General features: G+C 39.1%; 1 protein-coding gene across 8 annotated transcripts in view; it reads left to right on the top strand.

Moving 5' to 3' along the window:
* esrrgb (estrogen-related receptor gamma b) overlaps positions 1-17,251 on the top strand; it is a 164,709-nt gene that overhangs the window by 73,736 nt on the left and 73,722 nt on the right. For 6 of the 8 annotated variants that reach the window (XM_034699149.1, XM_034699148.1, XM_034699153.1 and 3 more), the window contains one exon: positions 1,651-1,653. The exons of the other annotated variants lie outside the window; for them this stretch is intronic. In XM_034699149.1, coding sequence (XP_034555040.1) covers positions 1,651-1,653 — 3 coding nt within the window. The remainder of the gene's footprint in view (positions 1-1,650; positions 1,654-17,251) is intronic. 8 annotated transcript variants of the gene reach the window in all.

Raw genomic sequence — 17,251 nt, 5'->3', positions numbered from 1 at the left:
ATCAAGTTGGGGTAATAACCTGCAAAAGGTGCATTTCGACCAAGAGTTCCGGGGTCTTTTAGCCCCCAGAACTACTTTCCCCGGAACTAAAAGGTTCCTGTGCCCCCATTGTTGTCTGCGTTTCGACCACGGGCTGAAGACGTATGAAGAAAAACAATTATATTGAATAATATTTTGAAATCTTAATAAAAAACTAAACTAGTATGCATTCCCAGGAACTCCCTCTGTGTTTCAACAACTGTATTAACTCCACAAACACCATTACATTCAACCAAAAGTCCCAGGACCTTTGAAAAGTACTACCCCCCAAGCAGGGCCTTTCCAGGGGGGAGATTATCTACCCCTGAACTAAATTTAGACCCTGGTTCTTCTGGTCGAAACACACCTAGTTCAGGGGTAAAGTCCCTAGTTCCGGGTCAAGTTCCTGCGGTGGAAAGGACTGACGGCTGGTGGTGTTAGGTTTGCTTTTTTTGCCAAACAGTTGTATAATTTGTTGGTCAATTTAAAAAAGAATTAACACCAAATTCTAACATAAAGCTTTGTTGTCATGATGTTCATTCTGCATTTTCACTTAGTTTAAATATTCCTTTCTGAATTGTTCTGAAAGGTAGACAGGTTAAAAATAGAAACACTGTTACAAAATAAAAGCACACAGTGACTCACTTACTGTGTTTGTGTGTTTCTGTGCATGTCCTCATGCATGCGTGGCCCCAGCCTTTCTTACCTAACCTATATTTAGACTCAAAGTTGTGCTAGACGAACAATGACGGAAACACAATATTCCCCAATAGTCGGTCCAAATTTCTGGTCATTGGGGGAGACCACAGGAAAATGTTACCATCCAATCACCAGTTTGGCTCCTCTTGGCTTTTTCTTCATATCCTTGAACCTTAAATTTTTCCCTTCTGGTCCGACTCCTTCATCAGCCAAGCCAAGGCTTTGTCTGGGTCACTGCAGTCCCTTCGCATAAGAAAACCATCTCTACAGGATACATTTAAACGGAAGAGGAGAAAAATGACATGTGTAATCATTTCCAGTGACACATTTCTTCATTCAGACTGAAGTTTAAAGTAAAAGTGATCAGAGGCAGGGCTATTATCACAGGCATACAAATGTCAGGGAAAGTGTGAGCAAATATCTGAACACCACGGTAAGGAATAATCCCATAAGGCACCAGGAAACTCTCCACTTTAGTTAATTTGAAGCCTCAGCAGAATTAATTTTGATAGAAATGATCTCAACATTATATTTTGATTCTTACGTATTTTTTTCTGCCTTTTAAAAAAAGTGCTGCGCTTAAAATATCTCAGCTGAAAACACATCAGTTAAAATCTGCCCTGCGCTGTTGAACCCTTAATCGTGCTTACGTAGTTACATACTGGACTGCTGCCCCTCATGCGCTTCATTGGGACCTCTGACCTGCAAACAACTATAAATATTTATTTGCGTCGGCTTGTCTAAAAATAACTGTATTACAATGGAGTGTCCTGGAAGAGATCCAGGAGCGGTGTGCAGTGAGCAGCAGTCAGCATTCAGAGTCCGGCCCTGCGTGTCCACAGAGAGAGCGGGTCGTGTCAGGAGGCAGACATATTGATAGCTTTGTGGTCAACAGGAAAAAAGTCACTTAGCCAGAGATCCTCTGGGCCCGAGGATGTATTTCAGGAACACGCAGACGGACACAAGGAGCAGTTTGGGGAGATGCACAGAGGTTCTCCAATGACATCCACAAACACAATCCCTTTCCTTTTACAACGTCACTGTGCTGAATTCTAAATGGAAGCAAGATAGAAATATAGTGAACGGAGAGACGGTTTGAATGTGGATAAAGCAGAATTACCATACCATTTATTATCGTCTGCTAAAGGACACTCAACACTGCAACCACTGATTTAATACTTTTAACTTGATATACAGTATTGTTTGTGTATGTGTGTGCGCACGTTCGAGCGTCCGTGCGAGTGTTTTAACAACGTGATGTTTTAATTGTTTAAAAGGGACTGCAGATGTAAATTAGCTTTAAGCTAACTCTGGTACCATGCATCAAGTGGTGAAATTTATGTGAAATATTGTACATGGTCCCTTTTACAAATAAATCAAATAAATAAATGAATAATAAGTCTTTATTATAAGTGCAGACAATTCAAAGAAATATATACTCCAATGTACATTAGTCATCATGAGACTATGCAGATATACCTGATAAAAGCATTATTACCACAGACTTAATGACAAGATAAATACTATCAAACTTCATTAAATATCCCTACTGTGAAGACACACAAATCCTCGATATAAATATGAATATGAAAATACAATAAATGAGCGCTCATCAGTGGTGGATCCTGCTCCAGAATCCTTTTATTAACAGATTTTGGTGAATGTAAATCTGAGTTTTGTCCAGAGGTTTTTGTCTACAGCACGTTATTCCATGTCCGTCTCATCACAGAAACATCAACACAAACAAAACAACCTTTAAAAACAAAGTGCTGTCTCTCTTTAGGATTAAAACTGTGCAGCATTCTTTGTCAAGTGTTGCTATCAAAACAAATACGTCATAGATCATAAGCTGGTAGAATCTGAGATTTCAGAATGAAATATTAAATGTGAGAATACTTGGACCTGGCCTTTGTAACCTGTGAAGGCCGCTCAAGCTAAACTGAAATCAGATGGTCTGGTGAATTGAGGATTTACCATTTATGTCATCAGCTCTTGCGTTGTAAAGTGCCACCCCAGGATACCCATAGCTAGAGTCAAGTAACTTTAACCCATAATTTAAAAAAAATAATTTCAAGCTTCATAGCATTTTTCCCTCTTTTTTTTTTTTAAATATTGTGTCACTTACTGTTTTGTTAAATGAAACCAAATAGAGTAAAACATGGCCGCTTGAGTCTGACGCCTTGTTTGAATTGGCGTCCAAAGAATCACAGGTCTGAAAGTAGGATGTGTTTGTTGTCAGAATGGGACAGCCTTCAGCGCCCTGCTATGACGCAGTGGGTTTTTAATGCGCCCTCCAGAGGATGCAGCCCAACATACATGACGATGTGTCTCTGGGCAAACACACTGAACCCTGAGTGTCTCTTGAAGGTTTAGTAACAGGTGTGTGAATGTGTGAATGTGATAACGACTGGTAGGCAGATGGGCACTTTATGCAGCAGCCTCTTCGTCAGTGTGTGAGGACGTGAATGGGACATGGAGTGTAAAAGCACCTTGAGCGGTCAGGACACTAGAAAAGTGCTTTACAAGTGCAGTCCTTTTACCGTTTATCATTTGATTTAGCTCCTCCAGATTTGTGTTCTACAGGTCTGCTCTAACTGACACTAACCACTATCATAGGGCTCGCCATGCTGCCTTCACTGGCACGTTTGAGTTGTAGCAGAAGCTCAGACTGAAGCACCGTCAGCTCAGAGACAAACAGATTTAAACTCAGCTCTGTGGCAGATAATTCTCTTATTCTCATATTGTTTCCTTTTTCGTGCCAGCTGATATCGAACCGTCTGCTTCAGTATGAGACACAAGTCTCCCTCCGCAACTTGTTCCTCTCCTCCCCAATCCCTCCTTCACCCCCAGAATGCAATAAATGTCCGGCCATCATTTATTTTAATTCACTCCCCTCCTGCACAGATGAAATGGATTCGTAACCTTGTAGGACAAGGACGTGCATGCCGTCTGCCGTCAGTTGCTGAGTTATTCTCTATTCTTCTAGCATAGAGGGAGAGAGTGAGAGCGAGAAAGAGGCCCAATGATGAAGAGAAATAGTCTGGCATGCAAATTGGCGGCTGCCATGTCCAATGAGGAGGCCTGGCAGAGACTGTCGCCGTAGAAACTCAGGACAGGGTTAACGAGGCTGCGGGAGAGACGGAGCTTAAAAAGGCAGCAGCGGAGGAAGGGAGGGAAAAGATTGTGAAAAAAAAAAAGAAGTGTGATTTATTTGCCAAATGAAGGCACGATGAGTGGATTATGGCTGGTCTAATGAGAGAGAGTGTTTAGAGGAGAGCTAATTGGACGTGACCGAGGAGGAGAATGCAGAGAGGAGGCGGTGATGGGGGAGTGGGTGGTGGGTGTCATTCATCTGACAGAAGTTACACCCAGAGTGAGGAAGTCAAACAGTGAAGTGTGGAGAGAGCAGGTGTACAACCAAGAGTGTCGCTGGTATCCAGTGTTCAGCTCAATTTATTGATACCGGGAAATATTCAAATCAAACTCATACTTTCTTGGAAGCTATGGTTATGTTTTAGATTAAATCATTTTGTTGGACACATATAAAACTTAGAAATATATGGTTTCTGCCTTTTCACTTCAGAATGACTAAAGCAGTTATTAACTATGTAAAACAGCCATTAGATATATTTCTGTTGATGGACTGATCAATTGATAAATGAACCAAACCAGCTCTACAGGTGTGTTCATACGTTTACAGACAACCCTAGTTTTAGCTAACCAGACCATACTTGTCTTTACTGCACAATTTCACTTCACGTCATCCTTTTTGTGTTAATTTGTTTATTTTATAGACGACATTTGCTGAATCAGCATAAAAACGGCTAATTATGAACACGGCGCTTGTATAACATGTTTCTCTTCCTCCATCAGAGGGTGTTCTGCCTACATCGTATTCACTTCACCCGTTTTTGTAACCACTGAATTCCTGCAAAGGTCAGCATTTGTTTGTGAGACTGAGTTTCACATACTTAGATGATTGACACATGAACCTTCACAATAGTCACATTTTGTGTTTGCTCATCCTTTCATTTGAGATTAAGCGAACAGAACGTTTTTCAGGTAACAAAATTCCACTCCTGCTCCCTCTAGTTGGATGATGATCAGACATCCAGCAGTGTTTAACCGCCCACTAGAGGGTAGTATTTAACTACAAGGAGCATCAAACAGTGTTCTGTCATGATCTCTACTGTGCATGTTTTATTTACTCTTCATGGTTTTGTTAAGTTTATTTATTTGTCTCCTTAAGTCTCTGTAAGGATTCATATCATATACCCAGATTCATATATCCAGATTTATAGCTCATAGAGTAAAGGTTGTGATTTTTTTAATCTGGAAATTTCACTGATTTCTGTGATCATTTGTAAAGCGACTCTTGATCATTTTAAAGGTTTGTAGCATTTTGTCCCTAAACAAAATTCAGCAAACAGGAGCAGAAAGTGCACATGTTTTAAATGTGTTTGCATATTTTTTTTTTCATGATTATGGTGTTTCTTGTTTTCTTCTAATCATGATCACATGTCAACTAAAGCTGTTTTTTATTTGTTGCCTCCCATTTAAATCCACTGACATTTTTCTGGCACTGAAACTCAAATGAATTGCATAAATTTGGAGCAGTTTTTTTTTATTTATTGAGAGCACATTATTTAATCAAGTTGTCTCAGGAGGCATTATAAAACTGTTAAAGTCACCATTTGCTGCTGTGACTGAGATTGTTGGACCTGATGTGGATGCACATTTGGAGTTGTGTCCTTACCTTTAAACTCCTGTGTTTTTCTATGAGAGAAAGAAAATAATCCATGCGTTCTATCTACATAACATCTCTTTTCATACACCTACATTTCCAAAGAGCCTTTCAACTTTTATGAAGCATCTAATTTCCTCATGTAAAGTTTATTAAATCATCCTCTCACTGCTCAGCGTTTCAAACCAGCTGTGTCTTTTCTGTTGGTTGAATGCAGATCCTCTTAGTGATGACATTTCCTTTGTATGTCCACTGAAGTCCTTGGAAAACGTTTTGCGTTGCATCCATTTGATCGCCGCAGCGTCCCTCTCATTCCATGAGTGCAGCAGCATGCACATTTGAAATGGGTTAGGACACAAATGGGATTAATGCTTGCGAGACATCTCCTAAAGCGTTTCCACCTGTAATGTTGTTTGCAGATGCACTAAATGAGACGTCTCAGCGGGGGCCAGCGTCTCTGTATGCAGAGCTAACAGAGGGAGGCCCGCACTGGGCTGCACTGTGACCCGCCTGATGCAGCTCCTACTTTCTGTCTCCACTTTGGATAGGACGCAGCATATAGGGAAAGAGACAACACGGGAAATGTGATTACACGCCTGCCTAATGTAAGGGAATCTCATTTGTTTTGTCGGCCGTTTGATTGTTCCTTTCTGCGCCGGCAAATTCAGGAAAATACGATGCAGATGTGGATGAGGGCGAGCAGTCGCTGTTACCACCCAATCTCAGGGAGTATGTTTTGACTTTGAAAACTCAAACTTGTGTTACCTTAAGACAGCAGGGTGAAAACATGACTTAAAATACTAGCTCTGTAAATTTATACGGCATCTGTTTTGCAACCCAGACACATAAACATACACTTCATTCAAATGTAGCAAGTCAGGAATTCTTTTTCTTTTCATACAGTTTGAAAATACAACATCACACCCAAAATAACCCTGTAAAAATAAAACCTTAAAACTGGCCTCAGAGAGTGCAGACTGTGGTCCCAGTGCTGGATTATGACGTAAGACGTCTATAAACGGAAAAGACTTTCCTAACCAAGATGAATGAGTGATATCGAGCTCTGGCATGACAAACGAGGCCTGAAGTGTCGCAAGTGTTTTATGACACTCCCAAGGGTCCTTATCTCCCATAACCCCTGACCCCTTGACCTTTTAAACCACAAGGGTGATTACAAGTGGCCGGCCAATGAAATAACTGCTTTACTATGACCTGGAGAAGATGTTCCACGCAACCTCTGTGTTGTATCGGAGCCAGTATACAGAATTTATGGTGTTTGTTTCAACACAACATAATTACTAACAAGGGAAAAAGATGCATACAATAACCCAGTGATGTTCATTTACAGTAAATATTTTGTCATACTAGTTTTTCTTTCTTAATACTGAATCTAATACACTAGAGTATCAGACATCCCCAATACAGATGGGATTAGTGATGGGTTCAAACCCAGCTCTATTAAATACCCGGTACTGCATTTTTCAATTTGAGCAAAGTCAAGTCATTCAAAGATTATGTTTGCTTTTCTTAGATAGGACAATGTGGGGGAGTGTAGGGGAAGACACATACCAAAACGATCATACAACCAGTGCAGCCAAGACTGTCGCCTCTATGCATGGGGCGCCAGATCTACCAACTGAGCCTAACTAGCGCCCCAAGTCAAGTCATTTAAATCAAATCTCTGGTGCACAAACATGCATAGACTGTTTAATGAAGTTTTTGAGTAACATTGAATTTCTAGCCAACAGGTATTAAGCTACACAAAGAAGAATTCTGGAGGTCATATGAGGATGGCTGACGTGTAAAGACGGTATGAAGTTTGGCTACATTTTAACGAAAGCAAAAATATAGATAATGAGGAAGCAAAATGGAAGTTAATGTTGCAAAATATATTTTTTTCTTTTAGAGGGAACACTTCATGGCAAAGCACATCAGCATTGTGCATCATATTAAAACAAAATGTAGCACCTTACATTGTCTGGCTGCTTCTGCAGACAGTAATCCTCCTCCTCTCAAAGCAGCTACTTTGTACCAAGTCCCATTAGTTTAATATAATAATCCAATGTTGGAATCAGCTGGATAAAAGCTAGTTGACTAGCCCCTGGGTGGCCATGAGATGTCTTCCAAAATGTTATTTTTATTATTTAAGTAATCTAAAATTAAATATTTTATCCATTATTTTAATATACGAAAAACAATAGTTGTTTAATTTTAAATTAAATCTTATAAATAAAAAAAGAAATAATTGTTTTCTGCCTCTCTATGTTGCCAGATGACTCCGGAGGTTAGGGTTATTTAAAGGTTAATTAATAAAAGCATCAGTAGCAGAAGGCTAATTCAAAACGGCACAGGAAACACAAACACATGTGCATGTAGGTAGGCTAATTTTCTGCAGACCAGCTAACTGGAGTGTGAAGCAATGTTTTATCACTTTGAGGGACTTTGGGAGTCCTTAATATTTGACACCTTTACTTTGGGGGTCGCACTCTGAAAAGTTTGGGAACCCCTGATCTAGATGACATAAGGTTACATTATGATGCATTCATGGTTGAGACAGTAACATGACTTTCTTTATTTCTTTATTTCTTAGGATCCCCATTAGTTTCCACATTGTGGTTGCTTGTCTTCCTGGGGTCCACACAACAAAACAAGAGCAAGAAAAACAATTATTTAAAATCACACATTATCCATAAAACAAAGATGCAGTAGCAGCCAATTATAAAAACCAAGAATGCAAATGAAAAATAAACTAAGTATCTGAGCAAATAAACGATATGTAGCATTAAACTACAAATAATGGAAAAAAAAAATAATAATTGTCACAAACACATGGCACCAAAAATGAATAAAACAAAGATTTTCAAAACAGGGATTACATAATAACATCTGAAGAATTTATCAGCATTTGTTTAAGTGACTTTTTAAAAGAAAATCTGTTGTTGATCATTCTCATGACTATTAGGCAAAGGTAGACAAACATTGTCATGATATGTTCAAATGTAACGTCAATAAAAATAACATTTAGCAACTTAAAAAAAAACAACCCTGCTGTGTGGAGAAGAAATGTGTTTTTCCCAGAAATATAAAATAATTATTATTGATGGAATTACAAATTGTTTCACTTCCCAACAAAAGCTCTCATCAGCTTAAAATACGCAATTTAAACAAATAATGCCAAGATTTTTTAAAGATAATATTTATACAAATATGATCATTTTTAAAGCACAGTGGTGGTAAACAAAAGAAAAATATTGATGAAGTGTTTAATAAAAGTTAATAAAATCAACCTTTTATTATCATTATTTTTATTGTATTTGTTTTTATATCTTATTAATTATTTCTTCTATTAATATTATTTGATATTCTTACTTATTGTGTATAGGAGCAACTTTAATGACTGAATTTCCCCCCAGGATAAATAAAGTATAAAGTATTTCTGACAGATAAAGACTCAGATTGTTGAGGAGTCTCAATGCTGGTATCAGTATCAATAAAAATGGATAATCTCCATCCCTGAATGGGATTACAGAAAGGTTCATAATTGTGGGAAAACACTTATTGCTGCTATTTTGTAGCTCTGACTAACACCTTTCTTTCATGTCACACAATATTATACATGAAACTAGTTGATACTGATTCTGATGCATCTCATCACTACATCCACTATTCTTGCTGTTACCCGATACCACACTTAAGGCACTACTGATACTAGTATGGGTATTTCTGTCCAATCAACTCCAGTTTACAGATTTTCAGACTTAGAAAAACAAACATTCATCTTTATCCTCAACTTAACAACACAACAACCTCCTCTTAGAGCTGGAATGTGAATGTCTTCAGCAGTAGAGCAGATCTCCTGACTAGTCAGCAGAGTGTTGAGCAGAGGTCTCACTCACTGCTCATCCACCACACCTGTCATGTAACCAACTATGATATCTGTACCCCACGGGACACATAACTGCGAGACTCCAGCGTTTTTCACAGCAGGCTCTGACAGCGGCAGCAGCACTGACCGTTCAAACCCTGGGGCAGGTTGGAGTTTATTGAACGCTACAGAGGTGAAAGAGCTGTGCGGTGTAAAGAAGGGCAGAGATTAGTTGATTTTTCAGTCTTTGGTGTAATTAAAGCATGAATTTAAGGGTCATAGATGTGGAACTACATGTGAGGTAAGAAAAAGTTAAGTTGGCTTTAACCCTGCTGCTGTGTTTGATCAGTTGTTTGTTGACTGACAGGATACATTTTGGCCGCAGACAGGTAATTGATGTACACACACAAGTGTAACTGGCTGCTGCAGATGTACATCATTTTCCGTAACATTGCAGTCTGAGATTAGTGCGTGGTCCCAGGGGTCTCGCTCGTCACTCCATTTCCTAAATTGACAGCTGGAGAAACTCTATTCCAGCCGATGTGATAAATGACACGGGGCGTCGGAGGAGCGTGTCGCAGAGGAGAGAAAGGAGTGATAAATGGAGGAGGAGGGGAGGAATCAGGGCAGATGAAAGTTGTTGGACACTGAGAAATGACTGACAGCTCATTATGAAAGCCCAAGCAGGGAGTCTAACTTGTTCAGCTGAATCATTATATGGATTTTCTTTTCTTTTTAGAAATCTCAAACACATAGGCACAAACAACAAAAACATCAAGACCTTTCACTGTCAGATATTACAAACAAACTTTTGCCAAAATTCCCCATGACATTAAAACATCAAACACAAATCTTTTTAAATCAGGCTGCAAGAACTTGTTGATGGTTGAAGCTCTATTTTTCTATTTATAGGCTGTTTCGGATTCATTATATTACCTGACCAGTTTTCTAAAGCACAGACAGAAGTTATATTTTTGAAATAGCTGATGGGTATCAAGCAAAACAGACACAATTTCTCATAATTTTAAGAGAAGAAAAGAAATAATGCACTTAGCATAGTTTAGTAGATCAACCTTAGCTAGCTGTAGCAATTGTTGGGATGTTGCAAAAAGCAGTTAAAACTTTGTGATGCTGTTGGTTGCCGTTTTTTCAGATGCTTTTCAGTTGTGGTCGTGATCACATGCATCTTTAAACGGGACGTAACTTCCTATTTTGGCACTACTCTGTACTAGTTTCGCTCATTTCTATGGTATTACATAGAAATGCAATTTTTAGTATACACTGAACAATCTTTGGAAACATCAACGATCAATTATCAAAGTTTGCTCTGACAAATATAACACCAAATGGTTTTTTTTTTTAACCTCATATCACATTTTCTGCAGCAACAAAATTCATTGACTAGCTGACTGTATTGAATAGCTATGGATCATATAAATGCTAACAAAATGTTAACACACTGATTATCAACATGCGGCGCAGGCTCATAAAAATAATCTCTGTGGATGCATAGTCATACAAAGTGAGGGCTCAGACTACAACATGTAGATTTACTGCAACGAGCTGAACAGAAACATATTTCAGACTCTCAGTGTCAGACTCAAACGGCTCTGATGTTGCTGGTCTGAAGCATAGACTGTATAAAATATGGACGTAGTATCCGTGACGTCACCCATCTGTTCCTGAGCGCTGTTTTGAAGCCAATCGACGGCGGCAGCCATATTGGAAATGCAGAACTCAACCAGGCAGAGTGTGACGTAAAGGGGCGGAGTTTGAGCCTCCTAGCAAACTGCTATGTTTTCCCGTCCGGGAGTCAAGTCAGTCATGTCCTTATTTGGGCAGATACTCGTAATCTTAATATCTTCTGAACTGTCGCTTTAGAAAAAAATTCACCCCCCGTACAGTGTGTGCCGATAGAGAAGCTAGCTACGTAGGGCCAAGCCGTTTTTTGAACCAGGCTGTAAACATGTTTATTATTGCTGCAAAGATCGTCTTTTTTGAATTGGTGTGTATGTGGTTTCCAGTGTTTCTGCAGCCAGCCTCAAGCGGATTCTCCATGAATTGCAGTTTATAACACTTCTGCATGGGCTCCATAGTTTGAGACCAGAGTTTGCCGCTTGGTCTGAAGACATACTAGTGTGCCAGCAACGACAGTACTATCCCACCTGTCTGTTGGCTTTAATTCCAAAGCAGGGAAAATGTCCTGCATTAAATTCTCAACCATTGTATCCGTGCCGTTGTTTGCGTAGCCACACAGCAGCAATCCGCATCTGATCCTCTCCGCTGTGTGCGCCACCTTTAGCTATCTGATTCATATTGAAACATGCTTTAAACGTTAAAACTTCCCTGATAGCTAAATGAAATATGAGACCATATTATGTTTGTTCCATGTGATAGAAAATTGAAAACAAAAATGCGTGTTTGAGTAAGTTCTTTACAATCAATTAATTGTTAACATCCCTGGTATAACCACTTTTGTCATTTACATGTACAGCACATACATAGCAGTAAGTCACCCATCAGGACATTGAAAAGCTGAAGCCCACCCTTGAGACTTCCAGTTGGTGTTGCTTTATTGGGTATTTTCCCTCAGTACTCTTACCAGCTTCTTGCAACCTCACTCAATTTAGTTGTTTTACCCCCCTATGGCCGTGTTGCTGATTTTGAATAAGTGCTCAGGGCAAGAGGGGTCAGCTGCAATTTCAGCCGCAGCTAAACTGGTCTATTCTAATGTGAGATCTGAGGTGACTTTGACTTTTGATTAATGACAGTTCTCCAAAGGACATATCACCAGGAAAACTTTCCACAGCATGAAAATCACTTCCAGTAAAAGAAGAAAACATCTATATCTTTATGCATACAAAATTCAGCAGCGCCTGACTGCATTCAATGTGAAATAATACCCAGGTGCCGTTACAGGAGGCAAACACTGAAAGTGTTTGTTATTAAAATATTTGTACTTCTCAGGCCCCAAAGGCCCACAATGCCTTTCTCACTTATGCATATTTCCATTATAGTGACATCAAGCAAACAGAGAAATGCTGCTGCTGCTGCTGCTGCTGCCGCCTCTCCCCCTGTTCTCTTGAGTGCTTTTCTCAGGCTGTGAAAACAGCAGCCCCAGGGAGTATTCGTATCCCATGAGCCCTTGGGGCAGAAGGCCCGAGGACACGCTGTGGGGATGTATTTAGGGGTGATGTGGGGGAAAGCAGAGCTGCACCCCTCAATATGAAAGGTATAGATAAATGTAAAGAAGATAGAGGATGAATAGAATCGTCCCAATTGGGATTATAGCAGAGATTTAGAGATAATTATCAAAACTGGGAGCAGCTTGTGTGAATACTGAGAGCACAGGCGACTGTTAGAGAGACTGAAAACAGTGTCACACACACAATAGAATCTATTTCTCTTTCTCTGTGATGATTGCTTTTTATGGTGGTTGGCAACCTGCAGTATTATCAGGGAACAATTTAAATTTTCAGTTTGCCTGCCAATTGCTTAACTAAAAAACAGCTAAAATATTTTCAACTGACCATACAGATACTTGAATTTCTACCTTCTGTTTGATGAGACCCAACTTTTTTTAATCAAAATGCAACAACAATTTTGTAAATATAGAAGTGTTTACATAGAAAAGGGCTTTTGAGTTGCTATGGTCTTGATTAGGATAATTTTTATGCTAAATGTTTTGAAAACAACCAAGCAGGCAGTATTTAATACAGAGTGCATTGTTCCTGGATTGGTGTAAAAAGGCACCCAGTCTCACCCCATTGCTCTGTCTCTTTGTATCACTTCTTGGCACATTTTTATCCCCTTGTGTACTCTACATTTTTTCCTGGAGGTGCTTGATTCCAGAAATGTGCTGCAACATACCAGCACACTGTGTTTGAACTTGGCCAAAATTCTCCTTTTCACGTATGCATGCTTAAAACAAATGTCTAGAGATCCTCAAGACAGTCTGCCCCTCAAATTTGACAAAGTTGCCTGTTCGCACAGCGTGGAGTTTTCCGTCTCGGAATGGAGAGGGATGTCTCCGGAGGAAAAAAATGACATTAAGAGGACGCTGCAGTAGTCACTGGACAATTACACATTGCATGTCTGACAAGTTCCGCTTTCATTATACCTTTGTTCCTACGCATTGAAGTCTGCAATGGTGTAATATTGGGGTCCTAGTGTGTGATTTCCAATTGAGTATCAGCGTCCCAGAGGCCCGAGACCCATAGAGGGAAAACACCACTACAATAAATGGATGTAGTATCTGTGACGTCACCCCTGTTTCTAAAGTGATGTTTTGAAGCCTATCATTGGTGGGTGCCATATTTGAAATGCTGAGCTCAAACTAACTTCTGTCAAGCTTGTGTGAGGTAAAGAAGCAGGCTTTTAGCCTCTTTGCTAACAGTGTTCCCGCCCGTCAGTCAAGTCATAATAATAGTCTTAATACCTTCTAAACTGCTGCGTTATGAAAACATTCATCCCTGTACAGTGTGTGCCGTAAGAAAAATGTGCTATTCAGACTAAAATCAATTTTTATCCCAGGCTGTCAACATGTTTATTTTGTTGTAAAGATTGACTTTTTTGAATTGGTTTGTATGTGGTTCCCGGTACTTCCAGAGCCAGCCTCAAGTGGACTTTTTAACACTTTGGCAATGGCTTCTTTTATCATGGCTGGAAGTTGCTGCTTTGAAAGCAGTAGCTCTCAGTAACATTTTTCATATCAGTCAATATTGATAATTTTCCCAATAAATATCAAATCATTCTTTCATATTGTTTTAAATGCAGAGTTTTTTTTCTCCTGAGTTTAAGTTGAAGAAACCAGATGGTTTGTTAGCTTGTATTAGGGATTTAGTAGTCTAGTAAATAGCCAAAATGTCTTAACTAATGAAGTTTATTGGCCTTTCTTGTCAAGTATGTTTTCTCTCTGCTTTGAGCTGGGAGGTTTTGCTTTTTCTTCAGTGACGCTGTCGCTCATTTCAGCTGTGTTTACATTTTGCTTCAAACGTCTTTAAGCCCCGCCTACCTCTTACCCTGCAACATGATTGGCTGTTCAATGCCGACTTCTTCTTCTGTTCAATGTTGGGTGGGAACTAGCATTTAAGACACACTCCCTTTCCAGTGATTGGAGTGCTATTACAGGTTTAAATATATCAATGTTTTATCATACATTTGTTATATTTATATTGAGAAAAATAATATCATGATAATTATCATTATCGTTTTATCGCCCAGCCCTAATTTTGCCTCCATGAGTTACACATTGCAGATAAAGTGTAACAGGGGAGCAGATATCCCAACTTGAATGTGTAAGAGTAAACAGTTTAGTGGTGACATGATATTTAAGAAGGTGGGCGAATAACACTCTGATGCTATAATGACTTTTTTTCGCCTCAATACAAAATTTTCTGGAGATTTTCAGGAGTTAAATGCGCACATGTGAACATAGCAAAAGGCACCTAGCTTGATTAGATGACCAGATACAGTAATGGCAGCTGTAGCAGAGTTGGACCTCAAGCGTCATACATACATTTACAATATAGTTATTAAGTGTTAAACTAAACAAAAACAAGTTTCAGTCAAAAACAAAAATCAAAAGAACAAGACGTCACACAAAAATAATACTATTTTTTTGTTTTCCCTCTCTTGTGTTCATTATGTCCTCTCTGCCATGTTTGGGATGCAGACCAAGAGCTTTACCAGAATTGAAGACTGTTGCATTGTGGGACAAAGGTCTCTGTATCTGTACTCTCCTGTATGATCTTATTATCTGTCAGCCAATTTAACAGAGAGGCCTTCGGGGAGTGACAATGAGGATGTACGGGAGGAGGGGGGGACGCCCTCACACACACACACACACACACACACACACACACACACACACACACACACACACACACACACACACACACACACACACACACAGCCACACACACACACAGCCACACACACCTCTGCTCTAATTCACACTGACCTCTGCGGCCTCTCCAGAATGCCTGTTTTCGTTTTTGATAGAAAAATCGATAGCCTTGCTGCCGGAGAACAACCTCCAAGAAGAATTAAAACAAGGAAAGTGTTGGTAGCGGTCAATCATTTTTCTGTCCAACCAAACAACATGTACTAATACAGCCATGAAGAAATGTTGTCAGAGACTTGTTTTCAAAACGACAATCATGTCTCCACTTTGTTATTCAGGAAGTATACGGTTCATTCCATGCGTTCAAAGTAAATCAGTAACACTATACATAATACAGTAGGTGTTTCGCAAGAGGAGAAACATATTTGGATTTAGAAATACTTTGTACTTTTCTACATATTGAAGTGTTACTTAAAGGTAAGAAATGTACTATTATACAGGCAGTTATCTTATAAGAAATTATGAATTAATGTTGTCAAATATTAATTATGAGTGTATCCTTTATTACAGGGGTTCCCAAACATTTCATCCCGCGACCCCCAAAATATGAGTGCCAAAGACTCATGACCCCAACTGTCGCTCAACGTGTTTTAATGCGGCTTCATTTAGCTGGTCTGCAGAAAATGAACCTACCTATATGAGAATGGCTTATAGGTATCTTATTCCTAAAATAGGTTTTCTGCCATTCTTTTTGCCAGATGACTACATGACAGTCATCTGGCAAAAAGAAAGACAGAAAACCCATCACATTTTCTATTTTCAAGGTTTTATTTCAAGGTTAGCTACAATTTTGTTCTCAATATTTTTTACTATAATGAGTTAAATGTACTATTTTAGATAATTAAAAAAAAAAGTCATCTCACGACCCCACATTTGTGTCTTGCGACCCCCCAGGGGGTCCCTACGCCCACTTTGGGAACCCCTGCTTTATTAGAGTGAAATTTTATTTTAGGAATAAGAAAAATCTTGGATTTAACTGTTCTCAGAATATGAAAAGTTCAATTATGCAGTATAATACATTAAATGACTCTAACAGCTCATAATTCAAATGATATTGCTCTCTTGTTATGCAGATGATACTCAGCTATGTAATTGTTTTCTTGGAAAAATACTTCAATCCTTGTGATAACGTTAATCTGGACATAGTTTTGATTCTCACAGGGTTTTGTGCATGGTAGCTGAGTGTAGCTAAATGATGTTGATGTTATCTACCACTTCTTATTTTAACCATAGACTGTATAAATAATGGACGTAGTATCCATGACGTCACCCATCTGTTCCTGAGCGCTGTTTTGAAGCCAATGGACGGTGGCAGCCATATTGGAAATGTGGAACTCAACCAGGCAGAGTGTGACGTAAAGATGCAGAGTTTGAGCCTCCTAGCCAACAGCTATGTGTTCCTGACTGACTTGACTCCCAGACATGTCCTTATTTGGGATAAAACTGGGATAATGCTCTTTAAAAAGACATCTGATTGTTCAGACAAATTAATCTTAACATTTTCAGTTATCACCCATCAGACATTTACTCAGGCATATTTCCATTACTTGTACTGGTTTATTACTTTGTATTTCTTTATTTTACTCACTTTTTTGGAAGTGTCTTTTTCGAGACTTGTGATAAAGGTTGAGCAATTGCTACCAAATTGCTATATAAAAATGTCTTGGGAGAAACATCACGATTAGGAGTCAACTGATATCGGATTTTCAGGACTGATATGAATACTGGTTATAAGTAGTTTATATTAGCCCCCAATGATCCACAAGTCAACCTTTTAATTACGATATATGACGACATCTTTGAGTAGGTCATTCTTTATTAGATCACAATGTTAAACTACTAGAGGGCTCCAGGATCATCCAATATGTGATACAAAATCCCACAGTGTGTTGCAATTTTATACGAGGGAACATTAGTCTGAAACTGTTGAACTATTTGCTTAAGATGCACCTATCCAACTTTGAAGGTGCTGATACTGATACAGAAACCTGGGCTTTGGCAGCAGACAATACAGATACAA

Source organism: Notolabrus celidotus, chromosome 13 (genome assembly GCF_009762535.1).
Source record: "Notolabrus celidotus isolate fNotCel1 chromosome 13, fNotCel1.pri, whole genome shotgun sequence".
NCBI classification, from domain to species: Eukaryota; Metazoa; Chordata; class Actinopteri; order Labriformes; family Labridae; genus Notolabrus; species Notolabrus celidotus.
Note: the sequence above shows the minus strand (reverse complement) of the source record. Positions and strands in the feature narration are given on the sequence as shown.